Raw genomic sequence first — 19,088 nt, forward strand, 5'->3', positions numbered from 1 at the left:
GCCTTAATCAGTTGACCAGATGTTGAGATACGCCTTCGAGCACAAAATTGTGAAGATTTCTCTATTTGAGGACCAACAAATGTCTTCAAAGTGGTGGAAGAACATGGAACATCTAAAAATCATTTAAAGGGACAATTATGATCTTGAATAATAATAGAATGGTAACAAAGAAAAAAGCTAGCATAGGAACAAACGCACGTTGCTATAAAAAAGTGGGGACATCGCCTTAATAAGTTGGCCAGGTGTTAAAATACATCTTCAGATTTTATTGTTGCTGTTTAATGCTTGGCCAACTCCAATGTTGGACCAAATTGTAGTCACTACTTGGTACAGCGAAGAACATCTAAAAGTCATTTAAATGGACAATTATGATCTTGAATAATAACAGAATGGTAACAAAGAAAAAAGCTAGCATAGGAACAAACGCACGTTGCTATAAAAAAGTGGGGACATCGCCTTAATAAGTTGGCCAGGTGTTAAAATACATCTTCAGAGTTTGTTGTTGCTGTTTAATGCTTGGCCAACTCCAATGTTGGACCAAATTGTAGTCACTACTTGGTACAGCGGAGAACATCTAAAAGTCATTTAAATGGACAATTATGATCTTGAATAATAACAGAATGGTAACAAAAAAAAAAGCTAGCATAGTAATGGGCATAAAAGTGAGAACATCGCTTTAATCAGTTGGCCAGGTGTTAAAATACATCTTCAGATTTTATTGTTGCTGTTTAATGCTTGGCCAACTCCAATGTTGGACCAAATTGTAGTCACTACTTGGTACAGCGAAGAACATCTAAAAGTCATTTAAAGAGACAATTATGATCTTGAATAATAACAAAAGAAAGCTAGCATAGTAACAAACACAAAATTGCAAAGATTTCCCCATTCGAAGACCAACGAATGTCCTCAAACTGGTGAAATCTTCTCAGTCAGTTGTCCAGATATTAAAAACAGTACTACAAACATTCGTATCATCAATCTACGCATCATATTTACTAATTATCATTGCTCTCCGTTGCCATTACTAATTGTTTTCGAATTTCAGATACGTGCTGGAGGGATACAATGCACTATCGTGGCTTGCAGTGGATGCGAACACGAAGGACCGTCTATCCTGCTTACCAGTGCACGTGCAAGCGCTGATGCAGCTCTACCATGCAGCAGCAGCTCTCGTCTGACCCACACCATCCCCCTTTCTAGTGCAGTACGTGCACCACTTTCATGCACTCCTTTATCATACCACCGTACGGGGCTCTACGAGAGCAACCACTGGTTTTCTACGTCTGTACACCTTCGACTGTACTTTAAAAGCGCTTGGGACGGAGCTGAGAGGGGAGAGAGAGAGACACAGCCCTTCGACACAGTAATCGATGAAACCTCTGCTGCGAATTTATCCTTTAGTCAGGTTTTCATCTCTTTCGTTTCCTTTTCGAGGCCACCAGCCACCGGATAGCACCACACGCTTCGCTCAGGGAACCCACACATCCCTTCGAGCGTGTTTCCCCATTCGTGTGCAATTCGCAAGGAGTGTGTGCGTGCTGCTGCGAGTGTTCAGAGAGAGAGAAAAAGAGAGTCGCTGTGAGAACCTGCGAAAGAGTGAGAGCCATCGTTACATTGAAGCGTACCAAAAAAGAAGGCGAAACGAATGAGAGAGTGAGAGTGAGAGAGAGCGAAGCAAGGCGAACGAAGGAAGATGCACACACGGTGGACAGAACAGAGAGGAGCAGAGGCTCGTACGATCGCCTCCAGTCTTGTTTAGATAGTCGAATTGTCGAATCAGAATCTCTAGGTGAAAAGTTTTTTAATTGTAAATTGACTTTTGTACAAAATACGAGGAAGGAGAGGCCCTCTTGTCGCTGCAGTTGCGACGTTGTAGAGCAGAAAAGGTGGGAGACAAGGAAGTGGAGGGTAAGGTACGACGATTACGTTGTTTTTTAATTTTATACAGAGGTGGACGCCTCGTAGATGCCCCTGGTGCGTGGCTCCAGGCGACAGAAGCCGATTGAACGTTAATTAAGCTATCGTGTTACGCCCGTGCGCGTGGAAAATTGGGTCGACAATGTTGTTAACACGTTATTCCTTGGACCCCTGTTAGCGCAGAACTTTTTCGACGCTGTTTGACAAATTTTATTCGAATTATGTGACCTCTATAATATTATACATACGATTAATAGTGTAAAGTATTGTTTTTAAATAATTTATCGAGGGGGAGAGCCGTGGATCGCCGAGATAATTAGATTAAATTGAGGGAGGGACGCGTGGACGAGGCTCTGGAGAAGGGAAAGAGCGAGAAGAAGAGGAAGAGAGGAATATTGGAGTGGCAGAAGGGCGGAGAAACGAGATAAATAAATAAATATACATATATATATATATATATAAGGAAATAAAACCACTAATTAATAAACAAAAAGACACGAGAGAGAAGATTCAGAGCACAGAGAGGAGGAGCAGCAGCAAGAAGAGGCGTCTGGATGGAACGAAGAGCAGCCACCAAGGAGAAAAAGGATGGTTTCTGGCTAAAAAGGCAAACAAAAAAAAAGAAAATTGCGTCAGTCGCATAGTACAAATATGACTTGTACATAGCAAACAACCCACCCCCCCCTTTAATCCTCTCCCCAGCCCCACTCTATTAATAAAAGTTACATTGGTTGATTTACACGAGAGAGTGAGAGAGTGAGAGAGAGAGAGAGAGAGACACGCGAAACACACTCACACACTGTATCTATAGTATTTATTATCTGGGTAGAAACACATCATTATTGGGATTATTATTATTAATTATTATTATTATTACCATTATTATATTAATATTACGAAATACAGTTTTATGTGTATATATATACATACATACATATATATATATATATATATAATATTATTGATACCTCATTTCGTACAGAGCACAGCCTTCTGCGTCTTACTGGATAGTACACCGTTTTCATTCACTGCGTTGCAAGCATAATAGAAATAATCTGTTCGTTCGCTACGTTGGATGCTTATTGTTGATCCGAAGGACCAGGGGCCAAGGGACGAGCTGGTGCGTACGCACACTCTGGTTCGACTGGGATTTTATAAGGCGGAGAGAGAGAGAGAGTGTCTCGCTGGAGTTTCTTTGTGTAAAGGCGATGAAAGAAAGGTATCGAATTGTTGTAGTTAAGTAATAGATCACAATTGATCGTGCGACCATCACTGGTTTCTTCTTTCCTCTTCTCGAGTCTGGACAAGGTTGTTGGCAGAGACGAGACTGGGCCTGCGAGAGAGTACGTTCTTTAGTAATCATCCGCAAGGGAGGAGCGCAAGCTCAGCACCCTTCGAGCACCTTTCGAGTAATTTGTACAGAGTTCGACAATAAGTTCGATTGTATATGGTTCTTTTGTATGCGTGCATTGTAAAATATGGATCGCCCTTGGGTAACAAGATACACCAATTGTTCAACTACATTTCTAATATGCTTGTAACTTTTTAATTGCAGAGCATATCCTCTTATACGTCCTCTCTACTTTTCGCAGTGGAAACTTCTGTATTTCTTTCTTTCCTTTTTTTTTTTTGTTTCTCATCGGTCCGTCTAGGTATGTATGAACATATATATATATACGTATGTGATACGCTCCTGAGTAGTTTGTGAACGTTGCGTAGGTTGTAGGCGAAACGCTGGTTCCAGCCGAAGAGGAGAATTACTTGCGAGAGAATCAGAAACGTTGGACGCTTTGGTTCTGCAATTCCTTGCGAACGAATAAGACAAAAATGTGGAACGCTCTGGTTCTGCTATTCCTTACGATTCCTTGCGACAGAATTTGGTTCTGCAATTCCTTGCGAAAGAATAAGACAAAAATGTGGGACGCTTTGGTTCTGCAATTCCTTGCGAAACAATAAGACAGAAATGCAGGACACGCTTTGGTCTGTTCGAGGTTTCGCTTTCGAAGAGAAGTCAATGTTTGCAAATCCAACGAGTGCACGTGGACTTCTGTCTCTTGCTCGCAATTAGTATGGCTGGTGTAATTAATGGAAGGTTGTGCTAAATTAACTCTTTGCACTTGGCTACTCTTTGAGATGGCAAAAGAAATTATTGTTAATATGCTAGAATTATAGCAATCATTTCTATTGTTAAAATGTTGATAAAGTTTGTCATCGAGGAGGATTTTTGTTAAAATTTGTGATCGAGAAGGATAAATTTCTTTGAGCGCAGCTTATTGAGGGACGCATGGCTCTCTGAAGTTTTCTAGAAGCTTTCTAAGTTGTTTTGAATTAACTCTTTGCGTTTGGCTACTTTCTGAATAGCAAAAGAAATTATTCTCGATGTACTAAAATTATGGCAATGATTTCTATTGTTAAAATGCTGCTAAAGTTTGTCATCGAGGAGGATTTTTGTTAAAATTTGTGATCGAGAAGGATAAATTTCTTTGAGCGCAGCTTATTGAGGAACGCATGGCTCCCTGAAATTTTCTAGAAGAACTTCTAAGTTGCTCTGAATTAACTCTTTGCATTTAGCAACTTTTTGGATAGCAAAAGAAATTATTGTTAATATAGTAAAATTATAGCACTGATTTTTATTGTTAAAACGTTGCTGAAATTTGTGATCAAGGGGAATAAATTTCTTCTAGCGCAGTTTATTGAGAAATAATGCATGTTTTCCTGAAGTTTTCTAGTTAAATGGAAATTTTGTACTACTGAAAAATGTTAGTAATAGAAAGTATTGTTAAAATATTGCTATTTAAGCAGTAGAAACTGTGGTTGAAATATTATTAAAATATTGTTATTTTAACGGTAGAAATTACTGCTAAAATATTGCTATTTTAGCAATGAAAACTGTGACTAAAATATTGCTAAAATATTGTTATTTTAACGATAGAAATTATTGCTAAAATATTGCTATTTCAGCAGTGAAAACTATGACTAAAATATTACTGAAATATTGCTATTTAGGCAACAGAAACTGTGGCTAAAATATTACTCCATATTGTTATTTTAACAATAAAAATTATTGCTAAAATATTGCTATCTTAGTAATAGAAACTATTGTCAAAATATTGCTAAGATATTGTTATTTTAGCAATAGAAATTATTGCTAAAATATTACTATTTTAGTAATGAAAATTGTGACTAAATTATTGCTAAAATATTGTTATTTCAACAATAGAAATTATTACTAAAATATTGCTATTTCAGCAGTGAAAACTATGGCTAAAATATTACTGAAATATTGCTATTTAGGCAATAGAAACTGTGGCTAAAATATTACGCAAACATTGTTATTTTAACAATAAAAATTATTGCTAAAATATTGCTATCTTAGTAATAGAAACTATTTCCAAAATATTGCTAAGACATTGCTATTCTGGCCATGGCAACTATTGCTAAAATATTGCGATTTTAGCAACAAAAACTATGGCCAAAGTATTGCAAAGGTACTGATACTTTTACAATAGAAATTATTGCTAAAACTTTGTTAAGATATTACTATTTTAGCAATAGAAATTTCTGCCAAGTACTCTAATTTTAGTAATAGAGATTATTGCCAAAATATTGCTACAAAATTGAAATTATAACAATAGAAACTAGTAGCAATTTTGTATCAATGTTTTTGCAGTAGAACTATTACTAAAATATTGCTAAGATATTGCTATTTTAGCAATGGAAACTATTGCTGAGATATTGTTATTTTAGCAGTAAAAGCTATGGCTAAAATGTTACTCACACATTGTTATTTAATACAATAGAAATTATTGCTTAAATGTTAGCAGAATATTGCTATGATATTGCTATTGCAGTAATAGAAGCTATTGCTAAGATTACTATTTTAGTAATAGAAATTGTTGCCAAAATATTGTTAAGATATTACTCTTTTAACAATAGAAACTAATAACAAATTTATATCAATATTATTGCAATAGAACTATTGTTAAAAGAGTAACATCTTAGAAAAACTTTAACTGCTATAAAACTATTGTTAAAAGAGTAATATCCTAGCAAAACTTTGGTAGTAATTTCTATTGCTAAAATAATATTATTTAGCAGTAGTTTCTATTGCCAAAAATATTGCTATTTTAACAATGCATTATTATTTTAGCAATAGAAATTATTGCTCAAATATTGTTAAGATATTACTCTTTTAACAATAGAAACTAATAATAAATTTATATCAATATTATTGCAATAGAACTATTGTTAACAGAGTAACATCTTAGAAAAACTTTAACTGCTATAAAACTATTGTTAAAAGAGTAATATCCTAGCAAAACTTTGGCAGTAATTTCTATTGCTAAAATAATATTATTTAGCAGTAGTTTCTATTGCTAAAAATATTGCTATTTTAACAATGCATTATTATTTTAGCAATAGAAATTATTGCTCAAATATTGTTAAGATATTACTCTTTTAATAATTGAAACTAGTAGCAATTTTTTATCAATATTTTTCCGATAAAACTATTGTTAAAATATTGCTATTTTAACAATGCATTACTATTTTAGCAATAGAAATTATTGCCAAAACATTGCTAATATATTGCTATTTCAATAATAGAAACTAGTAGCAATTTTGTATCAATATTTTTGCGATAGAACTATTGCTAAGACATTGCTATTTTAACAGTAGAAACGACTGCAAAGCATTACTATTTTAGCAATAATAATAATTGCCAAATTACTGCTAAAATATTGCTGTCTTATCAATAGAAATTAGTAGGAATTTTGTATCAATATTTTTGCAATAGAACTATTGCTAAAATATTGCTATTTTAACAATAGAAGCTACTTCTAAGTATTACTATTTTAGCAATGGTAATTATTGCAAAATTACTGCTAAAATATTGCTATCTTATCAATAGAAATTAGTAGGAATTTTGTATCAATATTTTTGCAATAGAACTATTGCTAAAATATTGCTATTTTAACAATAGAAGCTACTTCTAAGTATTACTATTTTAGCAATGGTAATTGTTGCAAAAGTTTTGCTGAGACATTGCTGTTTTAAGAATAGAAACTAATAGCAATTTTACATCAATATTTTTGCAATAGAACTGTTGCTAAAATATTGCTATTTTAACAATAGAAGCTACTGCAAAGCATTACTATTTTAGCAATAATAATAATTGCCAAATTACTGCTAAAATATTGCTGTCTTAACAATAGAAATTAGTAGCAATTTTGTATCAATATTTTTGCGATAAAACTATTGTTAAAATATTGCTATTTTAACAATAGAAGCTACTGCTAAGTATTACTATTTTAGCAATGGTAATTGTTGCAAAAGTTTTGCTGAGACATTGCTGTTTTAAGAATAGAAACTAATAGCAATTTTACATCAATATTTTTGCAATAGAACTGTTGCTAAAATATTGCTATTTTAACAATAGAAGCTACTGCAAAGCATTACTATTTTAGCAATAATAATAATTACCAAATTACTGCTAAAATATTGCTGTCTTAACAATAGAAATTAGTAGCAATTTTGTATCAATATTTTTGCGATAAAACTATTGTTAAAATATTGCTATTTTAACAATAGAAGCTACTGCTAAGTATTACTATTTTAGCAATGGTAATTGTTGCAAAAGTTTTGCTGAGACATTGCTGTTTTAAGAATAGAAACTAATAGCAATTTTACATCAATATTTTTGCAATAGAACTGTTGCTAAAATATTGCTATTTTAACAATAGAAGCTACTGCAAAGCATTACTATTTTAGCATTAATAATAATTGCCAAATTACTGCTAAAATATTGCTGTCTTAACAATAGAAATTAGTAGCAATTTTGTATCAATATTTTTGCGATAAAACTATTGTTAAAATATTGCTATTTTAACAATAGAAGCTACTGCTAAGTATTACTATTTTAGCAATGGTAATTGTTGCAAAAGTTTTGCTGAGACATTGCTGTTTTAAGAATAGAAACTAATAGTAATTTTACATCAATATTTTTGCAATAGAACTGTTGCTAAAATATTGCTATTTTAACAATAGAAGCTACTGCTAAGTATTACCATAATTTTACATCAATATTTTAGCAATAGAAACCAGTAGCAATTTCTTAGCAATAATTTCTATTGCTAACATCTCTGAATAATAGAAAATTCGCATTCGAACAGAAAACTTTAGCATTTCAAACATGCATTTCTTAATGATTAAGTTACAGCGTAACAAATTTATCCTCCTTAATTATTAATTAAGTCTCGTCTCCTCAAAATGGACCATGCCAGTGCAAAGAGTTAAAAGCACAAAATTACATTTCTTTTTCTCTGTCAATTAATTAAATAGCCATCTTCAACGTTAATTTATTCAGAAATAAAACTTTGCCTTTACATCTTTCATCCAGAATGATTGTTAATCGTGATCACCCATACTAATTCAGGATTAATCAAACTCGTACGCACAATTCTCTTTGAAACGAAGCTTCAAATAAGAAAAAAAAATGTTCCACATTTTTGTCTTACTTTTTCATACAAGTTTACTATCTTTTACATCATTCTACTGTCTTCAATACATTTATTTCTGATGCTTGACTAGATACACAGAAAAGAAATAAGAAACGAATTAAGTTCAAAGTACAATAACACGCCAATTAATTCCAAATTACTCTAAACCCTTTGTAAAAACAAAAAAAAAAGAAGAATAATATCCCAATTAATTCCAAATTACTCTAAATTCTTTGTAGAAACGAAAGAAAGGAGGAAACCAATTAAGTTTAGAGTACAATAACACCCCAATTAATTCCAAATTACTCTAAACGCTTTGTAAGAACAAAAAAAAGAAGAAAACAATAAGTTTAAGGTATAATAACACTCTAATTAATTCCAACTTACTTTAAACCCTTTGTAGAAACAAAAAAAAAAGAAATCAATTAAGTTCAAAGTACAATAATGCCCCAATTAATTTTAAATTATTCTAAACCCTTTGTAGAAACAGAAAAAAAAGAATTCAATTAATTTCAAAGTATAATAATATCCCAATTAATTCCAAATTACTTTAAACCCTTCGTAGAAACAAAAAAAAAAAGAAATCAATTAATTTCAAAGTGCAATAAGACCCCAATTAAATCCACATTACTCTAAATTCTTTGTAGAAACAAAAGAAAAAGAAGAACAACACCCAAATTACTCTAAACCCTTTTTAGAAACAAAAAAAAGGAAATCAATTAAGTTCAAAGTACAATAATACACCAATTAATTGCAAATTACTCTAAAACCTTTGTAGAAACAAAAAAGAATCAAATCAATTAAGTTCAGAGTGCAATAATACCCCAATTAATCCCAAATTACTCTAAACCCTTTGTAGAAACAAAAAAAAAGAAGAATAATACCTCAATTAATTCCAAATTACTCTAAACCCTTTCTAAAATAAAAAAAATAAGAATTCAATTAAGTTCAAAGTAGCATAACACCCCAATTAATTCCAAGTTACTCTAAATCCTTTGTAGAAACAAAAAAAAAGAAGAAGAATACCCTAATTAATTCCAAATTACTCTAAACTCTTTGTAGAAACAAAACAAAAAGAAGAACAATACCCCAATTAATTCTAAATTACTTTAAATTCTTTGTAGAAACAAAAAAAAAAAAGGAAATCAATTAAGTTCAAAGTACAATAACATCCCAATTAATTTCAAAATACTCTGAATTCTTTGTAGAACCAAAAAAAAAGAAGAAACCAATAAGTTGAAAGTATAATAACACCCCAATTAATTCCAAATTACTCTAAACCCTTCGTAGAACCAAAAAAAGCAGAAGAACAATACCCTAATTACTCCCAAATTACTCTAAACCCTTCGTAAAACCAAAAAAAAAGGAAACAGACAGTAGAAAAGGAATTTAAAGCTTTATTATAAACATATATTAATTTATTGTACATATATATTCATTTATACGAGGACCAATCCCGATGGAACTCAATATTACAATAATCCACTCGTCATCTCCATCATCTTCAAACCCAATAGAGAACTCATTGGACTTCTTTACGCTTCGAGAAGACAGCTCGTCAATCTTTAATCCATCGTTTTAGAAATATATAAAGAAGAAGAGGTCGTTCGTCGTTGCTTATTCTAAAATAAAATGCTCGTTTAACACTTTGACGCACATTTTTTACTTCAAAATCGCCCTCAGAAACACAATTTTGACTTTACAATCGCCCTCAGAAACACAATTTTGACTTTACGATCCCCCTCAGAAACATTTTTGACTTTACCATCGCCCTCAGAAACATTTTTGACTTTACAATCGCCTTCAGAAACACATTTTTGGCTTTACAATCGCCCTCAGAGACACAATTTTCCTTTTTTTCGATTGTTTATAACTGCCAGATGAAATCGAGTGTAAGTTGTACATTTTGAAATGAAAATTATCATCACATTTTGCCAGTTTTTCCAAAAAAAAAAAACTTTCGACGGCTATAACCGTCATTTGCTCAGCAAGTCATTTTTTCTGTCCAGAAGCAAATGACGGCTATAACCGTCGCGACGATTATACAGCATTTTCTTTACTAATTCATTGTATTTACTTAATTCACGAAAAAAAATACCCGCAAAATAAATCATCTTTCGATCTATGAATCATGAAATCGACTGAACTTTTGGTTCGACGGTTATAGCAGTCATTTGTCCCTGGATACCCAAATGTTCCAAAGCGAGAAAAAAACAACTAACTACGCTGTCTGGCGTGCTATCACTTTTTTTCTAGATGCGTTACTCGATAATTAAACTAGTGCACGCGTTGGTACACTTCGCACCAACGCTGTTCTTTTTTTATTAATTAAAATGTGCACGACGACTATGACCGTCATATGCTTAAATAGGGATCTGACGGCTATAACCGTCATTTGCTTATACAAGGATCTGACGGCCATGACCGTCATTTGCGTATCACACACCCAAATATCGAACGGCTATAGACGTCATTTGCTCGTGAAAGTGTTAAAATTTGCATCGACGGCTATAACCGTCATTTGCGTACCGCATACCCAAGTATCTGACGGCTATAACCGTCATTTGCGTACCACACAACCAACTATCGGACGGCTATAGACGTCATTTGTTCGTGAAAGCGTTAAAATTTGCATCGACGGCTATAACCGTCATTTGCGTGCAACAAACCCCAAATATCGGACGGCTATAGACGTCATTTGTTCGTGAAAGTATTAAAATTTGTATGGACGGCTATAACCGTCATTTGCGTGCCAGATAGTAAAACATCTGACGGCTCTAGCCGTCATTTGCGTACCACATACCCGAGTATTTGACGGCTATAACCGTCATTTGTATATGTACACCTATCGCCACGAATTAGACGGCTATAACCGTCATTTGCGTACCAGATAGCCAAATATTTGACGGCTATAACCGTCATTTGCGTACCACATACCCGAGTATTTGACGGCTATAACCGTCATTTGTATATGTACACCAATCGCCAAGAATTAGACGGCTATAACCGTCATTTGCGTACCAGATAGCCAAATATTCGACGGCTATAGCCGTCGTTCGCGTATACATGGTCAAAAAATTAGACGTCCATAGACGTCGTTTGCTCGTCAAAGTGTTAATAAGAATAGAAAGTGCAGACTAGTATTCGATCGGTACGTTCGTCGACGAGGACCTCTCCGCGGTAAGTCTCTCGACGCCGTGCGTGATCCCGTACGGCCTCAAATGGTAGATTAAGTACTCGAGCACGTACATCATGTTCGGCGACACGTAATGAAACGAGATTGCGCTGTCCGAGCAGCAATTCAGACCGTCTTTGGTATCGTAATAAATGTACTTCCAGTACCAGAAGTTCTTGTCCACGTGGTTGGGGATCAAGTGGTGCTCTGGGACGAACGGGAAGAACCTTCCACGACCGTACGGGTCCCTGCTGTCCATCGCCTTCACGTTTATCTTCTCCAGGCACTTCCCCATTTCCACGTCCTCAGCGCCTCCGCTGTCCGATCTGCATTTCGCCTTGTCTGGCAGACCTTCCTCCACGAACTTACGCGTGGCCTCTCTGCTAAGTACGTAGCCTGCTCCTCCGCTCATGTAGCCCTGTTTCACGAAGGGTTTGAATCTGCAGCCGAAGTAGAGGGCTGAGTTTGGGTCGTAGGATGAGAGCATGTAGCGTAGGTTCTCCACCACCACGTATCTGAAAGTTGACGGTGGTTCATTTAGTAATTATTCTTTTGCTGTTGATATGGTTTAATGATGGAAAGCGTGGAGGAGAGATTGTTGCTGCACTTTAGGAATTGGAAGTGTCGCTGGTGGTTTAAGCGATGGGTTTTTCTTTAGATGTTGATATGGTTTAGTGAAGGAAGGTGTGGAGGTGATATTGTTATTTTACTTTAGGAATAGAAAGTGTTGCTGGTGGTTTAGATTATGGATTTTTCTTTAGATGTTGGTATGGTTTTGTGTTGCAAAGCGTTGAGGAGATATTGCTATTTTGGAAATAGAAAGGGTTGTTGGTGGTTTAGATGATGGGTTTTTCTTTAAATATTTCTTTAGATGATGATTGTTCAGTAATGAGAAACGTGGAGGAAATATTGCTATTTTAGAAATAGAAAGGGTTGTTGGTGGTTTAGTTGATGGGTTTTTCTTTAGATGTTGATATAGTTCAGTAATGATAAGTGTAGAGGAGATATTGTTAAGATATTGTTACTTTAGGAATGAAGAGAGAGTTGGGAAAATAGTGGGTGGATGTTGAAGTTTTAGCAATAGAGATTATTGATAAAATATTGTTAAGATGTTGGTAGAACAGCAATTTAAAATATTGCTAAAATAGCATTAAGATACTGCTATTTTGGTAATAGAAAATATTGTTTAGATACTGAATTTTTGCAATTGAAATTGTTGCTAAGACATTGCTATTTTAGTAATACAAACTATTGCTAAAACTTTGCTAAGATATTGCTATTTTAACAATAAAAACTACTGCTAAGATATTGCTATTTTGGCAATAGACTCTATTGATAAAAATTTTCTAAGACATTATTATTTTAGCAATAAAAACTATTGTTAAATTATTAAAAATATAAAAATTGTTAAATTATTAAATTATTAAAGTACTGCTATTTTTGCAATTGAAATTATTGCTAAAACTTTGGTAAGATATTGTTCCTTTAGTAATAGGAACTACTGCTAAGATATTACTATTTTAGCACTAAAAACTACTGCTAGGATATTGCTATTTTAACAATAGAAATTATTGCTAAAATAGTGCTATTTTAACAATAGAAATTACTACTAAAATATTACTATTTTAATAATAGAAACTATTGCTAAAACATTGTTATTTTAGCAATAAAAACTACGGCTAAAGTATTTACTAAGATGCTGCTATTTTTGCAATAGAAAACTATTGCTAAAACTTTGCCAAGGTATTGCTAAAACTTTGCTAAAATATTGTTATTTTAGCACTAGAAACTACTGCTAAGATATTTCTATTTTAACAATAGAAATTATTGCTAAAATAGTGTTGTTTTAACGATAGAAATTATTGCTAAAATAGTGCTAAAAATATTGCTATTTTAACAACAGAAATTACTACTAAGATATTGCTACTTTAACAATAGAAATTATTGCTAAAATAGTGCTAAAATATTGCTATTTTAAAAACACAAAAATTACTACTACGATATTACTATTTTAACAATAGAAATTATTGCTAAAATATTGCTATTTTAGCGATACGAATTATTGCTAAGGTACTGCTATTTTAGCAACAAGAACTATTGCTAAAATATTGCTAACATATAATTTTCCATTTTTAATTCGGATAATATGATATATAATGAATATTTTCCATTTAAAATGAAAAGAAACAAAGCGCAACTGTATTTATGCAAGGCGCAACATATTCGTTGCAAGTATCATCTCATAAATATTGCTCCAATGAACAATTACAATTTTCAAGACCAAAATATTGTACAAACTTCACCTTTTTGTACAACGAACCACTTACGTATCATCGTCAGCTTTCATAAACCAATCGACTTTATCTTTGTACTTTTCGTAAGCATATTTAAACGCCTCTTTGGTTTTCGCCCACAAGTTATCTCTCCCTTCCTTCACCGGTAGGACAATCGTAGGCAGATTTGCATCTGGCGAACAGAAAACACCAGTTGACCAACACTTATCGAAGGTACAGAGCAAAAGACAAAATCGATTCACCTTCAACGGAGCTCATGAACAGGAGAATATTGCACCGCTTCCCCCAAGTCGCTTTCACATGCAACGCTTTGCTTTGGTGATTCTTCGGGCCAGTCATGATCCAGCAAAGAACTCGTATCTTCTTCGCCAGCTCCTCAGCGACTTTGCCCTCGTCTTTGTGAAACTCTTCGTCTTCGCTATGGAATTTTATCTCCGTATCAGGTCCCACCTGTTAATTACGTTGAATAAAATTAGGAATTGAACTCGGAGGGACTCTAAATTGTACGTAAAATTAACTACACCTCTGACTCTAGCTCCGAATAATGATGAGGGTCTCTGGAATGCACGAAGCTACCGGAGAACCAGTTAAACATATATGGCACGTCTCTTGTGGTTGTTATTAGAAGGCACGCTGAGAGAAATCCAAAGATTATTCCAGTAACAAGAGTCAATAGAAAATGTTTGCCGCTCCTGACACCTGTTTAAGAAGCAAAAAGTGTACGATAGCGAGTAATATTCAATCTAGAGATTAACAGAGGCGTGCGCTGAAGCTGTGACTCCGTAAAGACCATTAACGAGTACCAAAAGCAAGAAAAATAAATAGTTTATTCGTCTAGATTCTAAAATAGATACAACGTAAGCATTCTGAGAGAAACGATGGAACGATATGTATTTATTGTTTATATTTTAGGGAGGCGATGCTTTCTGAGCCTCTACGGACTCCACGCCACTGACGATTACTGTCAAGTTTACCGTTGATGCTTGGAAACCTTTGTCGAACCATGGTATAAAAGTACGGAGCTGTAATTCTAAAGAACAAGCATCGCGCTCAACACAGAAATTTCATTTCTCAGCATTCTTAGAGAATTTATATTTTGTACATCTTCCGGTTACGTTAAATTGCTGAAACATAAACGATATCGAGCTGTTTATTGCGTGAACTTTTAATACGCAGTTGGTTAATCAGAATAGAAATAGAAATCGAAGACTTTTTGGGTTTCTATCGCAATTTAAAGACCCAGAGTGCCTTCAAATTTCTTTTAGAATATAAACGCAGCTTCTAATCATTTTTAAAACTAGGCGATCGTTAACGAAAGGCAATTTTTAACAAAAAAAGACACTCTTTCATTCATCGTTACAATCTTACACACACATACGCATCGCAACAGTCCTCCGAATCAGTATTTCTATAAACGTAAGACGTCGCAACTAAATTTAATACAAGAAATAGACAAAATGTATAGAAAATTTTATTCTTACAGCGACGAAAGATAAAATAAGTTTCACGTAAAGCAAAGATAAGAATTGTTTGAACGAGAAACGCAAAGTTACCAATACTTACGCATTTAATTCCTCTGATATTAACTCGCTCTCATATCGTACAACTAATGATACGCACACGAGGGCCGGCAGCGACGAGTCTTTCATTATGCCATTCGAGAATTGAACGCAACTGTGCCGATACGAGCAACAATAAAGAGCACAGATGCGTTATTGTTCGATCTTAAATTCCATTCAGACTTAATAATTGTTCTCTATTGTCGACTGAAAATTACATTGACGCCAGAGAACGTTTTGTCGAACGTTACCAGCGAGTAGCAAGAGTACAATTGATATGTAGACGTGGTACGAAAATTCATGGATACGTTATCTAATCGGTACAGGCACTGATTAGATATAAAAAATGTACATGCACTAAATCGTGTCGAATGTGTTTGTGTCTCGTCGAACTCGCAGGTGTGCTTCTTTGTGTGCTCAGCAAACAGCCAGAGGATTTCTTCTTTTTTTCGACGAGAGTGCGAGCCACGAACGAGTCGATGTTCAGAACATTCTCATTTTATCCTTGATCTTATCTCTGTTTCGCGTTGACGCACGTGTTCCTGGATTCCTCAGCAATGACGCTGACGCAGGCGGACGTTGTCGACGAGAAGCGACGCGACAGAGCTGGACTTATCGCAGAAATCTCCATTTTCGATGCTTAAATTCATTTAACGATTGTTATTAAATGTTTCTACTGTTCGAACGTTTAAATACAAATTCGAATTATCATCATTCTCTTGTTTTTATTAAGTACGTAGCATATAGCAGTCTGTGTTTTGTTTGAGAGAGAGTGTGTGTAAACTTAAACTACTAGTGTGTGTGTGTGTGTGTGTATATATGTATACATGTGTACAGTAAATGTAATTAACTGGTGATTACGTATAATTGCCGGTTATTATATACAATCATCGCTGAATTTGATAAATGTGATTAGTTATTGGATGTTTATTAAATTAACCGGCGAGTTTGTGTGATTCTCAACTCGTAATGGCGGATGCGATGTAAATTAATTGTTGCGTCAGGTGCGCGTGCGCAATAGAGTAATAGTAGCGACGCGCATGCGCAGTAGCACAGTAGTGACAACGCGCATGCGCAGTAGTATACTAGTGACACTACGCATGCGCAGTAGTATATTAGTGACAATACGCATGCGCAGTAGTAAACTAGTGATACTACGCATGCGCAGTAGTATATTAGTGACACTACGCATGCGCAGTAGTATACTAGTGATAATACGCATGCGCAGTAACACGCCATTGCGCCATGACAGTTCAATGAATCCTCTCACAAACAAAAATTACATTTTCAGCCAAAAATTCTGTGTTAATCAACGCAAATTGCTTCGATCGACAACAAATGCTACAAAAGAAGTTACTTCTTAATATCTGCGTATGACAGCGAATTTGGAAGAATGATCGTGCAACACGTCATTTGTGAGGTTATCTGCGATGTATGTAAATAAATAGAGGTTAAGTGCTAAGTAATAACAATTCAGTTGTTGATATTAAGTCAGTCAACGTAATGACCGCTAATTATTATTTCGCGATCGTTGGCCACACCGATAATCCTCTCTTCGAGATCGAGTTCAACAATTCTGGGAAAGATGCGAAGGTTAGTTGTCTTTTATAACAATTATGAGTGTAAATTAATGATCTGTCAAATGTGTCATAAAAACAATTATGTTAATTTTAAAATAACTCAAGTGTCCTCAGAACACATAACTTTTTAATCGTTCAACGTCTAAAGTTAAGATTTGCATGTTTCGATTCAATGCATCAAATAAAAAGAGTTTTGTGTTTCTTGAAACGTACTTCAACTAAAACTTAGTATGTAGTTTCACGAACTTTGAAATCTATAATTTATAAATTTTCCACAAAATCGTTGACTAAAATTATTACTCGAGTTGTGTTTAAAAGTTTGTTACATCGAACGATCATTTCTTCGAAATTGCACTGATTAAATCTATCTCGTTATGTTAAATAGGCATACAATAACGTTACGATACATACTTTTTGTATATAAAATACAGTTTTCATTTTCTATCAGCAGAAAGAGGATTACACGCATCTGAACCAGTTTATCGCGCACGCCGCGTTGGATCTCGCCGACGAGCACACCTGGAAGACGACGAACATGCATTTAAAGGTGGTGGATAAGTTCAACCAGTGGTTCGTGAGCGCTTTCGTCACAGCGACTCACATCAGATTTATCATGGTGCACGACAGTAAAAACGAGGACGGTATAAAGAATTTCTTTAACGAAATGTATGAAATGTATATAAAGGTAAAGAATCTATTCAACGATTTTCAATATTTCATCCAAACTATGTATCGATTAAACTTTTTCTTTCTTTTTTAGTACTCTATGAATCCGTTCTATAAATTAAACACGCCTATCAAGTCCATTGGTTTCGAGAAAAAGGCGCAATTGTATGGTAGAAAATATCTATCGTCTTAAATCTGTACAGAATATGTAATTTATTGTATAAATGTTGTGTTACAAGATATGGAGGAATTGATTTTCATGTTTTTTGTAGGTCCAAATGAAGAGAACACCCAAATTTGGTAATTATCGATGTCAATACTATATGTACAACCATTGTTTACTCTTCGTACGGCTACACGAATCCTGTATATACTTGTACATCAGTTGCAACTTGTTTATTGTTTCTATAAACGCTTCGCCATTGCTGAGAAACAGTCTGTGTAACAGATATGCGATTTGCATACAGTAAAAGTGTGTACGTAAGTCAAAATTCTGATTCTGGTACAGCGTTTGGCTACGATAAAGTTTGTATTGGTCTAATTATTGATGTATTTGAGATTTATGTATCCAAAGAATTTTTTAAAGTCCATCCGTCCTACGCAGACCACTGTTTGACTATAGCGATGTGCTTATAGAAACAGTAAATAGTAAATTTAAATAACTGTGCGGTAGTCACCTTTTTTTCTAAGTTTCTGGATAATTAAAATCGAGTGGTGATTACAAGTATAAGAAAAATATAGTTATGAAGTATAGTAAATTAAATAACTGTGTGGTAGCCACCTTTTTTTCTAAGTTTCTGGAAAATTAAAGTCGAGTGGTGGTTACATGTATGAGAAGAAAGTTGTTCGAAGTATTGATTTCTATAGAAATTGGTGAGATAGTACTGATATCGATAATTACTCTCCATTTTATGGAATGATTATCAATTTGTTAATATTTCATATGTTATTGTATGTCTTTCGCAATTATGTTTAATGCAATCGATGGTGCTCATTCTCAGTGATAGAGTCCACAATTTTTGAATTATCGACGAATGTGCATTTAAAGGTCTCAGCGACAGAGCATCCACAATTTTAGAATTATCAATGAATATGCGTTTAAAGGTCTCAGCGACAGAGCATCCACAATTTTAGAATTATCAATGAATATGCGTTTAAAGGTCTCAGCGACAGAGCATCCACAATTTTAGAATTATCAATGAATATGCGTTTAAAGGTCTCAGCAAAAGAGCATCCACAATTTTGGAATTATCAACGAATATGCATTTAAAGATCTCAGTGATAAAGCAACCACAATTTTGGAATCATTTGGGTCTAATATATCCTTAGCGTTTGATGAAAGGAAAAGAGAAAATTGTCTCAGCGATAGAATCCACAATTTTGGAATCATTTGAGTGTGG

At 34.2% G+C, this 19,088-nt stretch overlaps 3 protein-coding genes across 5 annotated transcripts in view; 2 read left to right on the plus strand and 1 right to left on the minus strand.

Annotated features, from left to right (window-relative positions):
• The window catches only part of Skd (mediator complex subunit skuld), a 50,119-nt gene extending 48,836 nt beyond the window's left edge, over positions 1 to 1,283 (plus strand). For both annotated transcript variants that reach the window (XM_076907394.1, XM_076907393.1), the window contains exon 17: positions 1,046 to 1,283. In XM_076907394.1, coding sequence (XP_076763509.1) covers positions 1,046 to 1,178 — 133 coding nt within the window. In that variant the 3' untranslated portion in view covers positions 1,179 to 1,283. The remainder of the gene's footprint in view (positions 1 to 1,045) is intronic.
• A 10,268-nt stretch (positions 1,284 to 11,551) lies between these two features.
• The window catches only part of C1galta (Glycoprotein-N-acetylgalactosamine 3-beta-galactosyltransferase 1), a 326,221-nt gene continuing 318,684 nt past the window's right edge, over positions 11,552 to 19,088 (minus strand). The window contains exons 2-6 of the mRNA XM_076907416.1: positions 14,858 to 14,889; positions 14,407 to 14,582; positions 14,126 to 14,333; positions 13,917 to 14,055; positions 11,552 to 12,104 (exon numbers count right to left, since the gene is read on the minus strand). Coding sequence (XP_076763531.1) covers positions 11,552 to 12,104; positions 13,917 to 14,055; positions 14,126 to 14,333; positions 14,407 to 14,582; positions 14,858 to 14,888 — 1,107 coding nt within the window. The 5' untranslated portion in view covers position 14,889. The remainder of the gene's footprint in view (positions 12,105 to 13,916; positions 14,056 to 14,125; positions 14,334 to 14,406; positions 14,583 to 14,857; positions 14,890 to 19,088) is intronic.
• Positions 16,677 to 17,896, plus strand: Trs20 (trafficking protein particle complex subunit 2). 2 transcript variants are annotated; one of them, XM_076907425.1, is made up of 3 exons: positions 16,677 to 17,035; positions 17,471 to 17,707; positions 17,783 to 17,896. In XM_076907425.1, exons 1-3 carry the CDS (start codon positions 16,946 to 16,948, stop codon positions 17,879 to 17,881), a joined length of 426 nt encoding a protein of 141 aa, XP_076763540.1. In that variant the 5' UTR covers positions 16,677 to 16,945; the 3' UTR covers positions 17,882 to 17,896. The 2 variants fall into 2 exon arrangements, with proteins under 2 accessions (XP_076763540.1, XP_076763541.1); XM_076907426.1 differs by having other exon boundaries at positions 17,474 to 17,707.

This window comes from Xylocopa sonorina, chromosome 16 (genome assembly GCF_050948175.1).
Source record: "Xylocopa sonorina isolate GNS202 chromosome 16, iyXylSono1_principal, whole genome shotgun sequence".
Classification (NCBI taxonomy): Eukaryota; Metazoa; Arthropoda; class Insecta; order Hymenoptera; family Apidae; genus Xylocopa; species Xylocopa sonorina.